The sequence below is a fragment of the Onychostruthus taczanowskii genome, unplaced genomic scaffold, assembly GCF_017590055.1.
Source record: "Onychostruthus taczanowskii isolate IOZ18803 unplaced genomic scaffold, ASM1759005v1 scaffold1278, whole genome shotgun sequence".
Lineage (NCBI taxonomy): Eukaryota > Metazoa > Chordata > Aves > Passeriformes > Passeridae > Onychostruthus > Onychostruthus taczanowskii.
Window position 1 is genome coordinate 3,096 of NW_024498438.1, and position 390 is coordinate 3,485.

At 73.3% G+C, this 390-nt stretch overlaps 1 protein-coding gene across 1 annotated transcript in view; it reads left to right on the forward strand.

The window, feature by feature from the left end:
• The window catches only part of MAPK7 (mitogen-activated protein kinase 7), a 2,710-nt gene extending 2,352 nt beyond the window's left edge, over positions 1–358 (forward strand). The window contains exons 2-3 of the mRNA XM_041396271.1: positions 3–112; positions 191–358. Coding sequence (XP_041252205.1) covers positions 3–112; positions 191–358 — 278 coding nt within the window. The remainder of the gene's footprint in view (positions 1–2; positions 113–190) is intronic.
• The last annotated feature ends 32 nt before the right edge of the window (positions 359–390 follow it).

Genomic DNA, 390 nt, shown 5'->3' on the forward strand with positions numbered 1-390 from the left:
CCCGGCGCCGCCGGCCGAGGCGTGGGCGGGTCCTGAGGCGTGGGCGGAGCCTCCGGGTGGCGCCGGCGACGCCGACGTGGCCACGGTGACGCAGCAGCTGCAGAAGTCGCAGGTGAGGGGGGCTGGGCCAACCCTGGGGGAGGGGTCTCGGGGTGGCCACGCCCCCTGCTCAGCGCCGCGCCCCCCCCAGGTGGAGGATCCGCTGCCCCCCGTGTTCCCGGTGACGCCCAAGGGCAGCGGCGCCGGCTACGGCGTCGGCTTCGACCTGGAGGAGTTCCTGAGCCAATCGCTGGACATGGTGGGAGAGCCCAAGGACAGGTGGGGACGGCCGGGGGCGCCTTGGGTTGGGTTGGGTTGAGTGGATTGGTTTGGATTGGGTGGGTTGGGTTG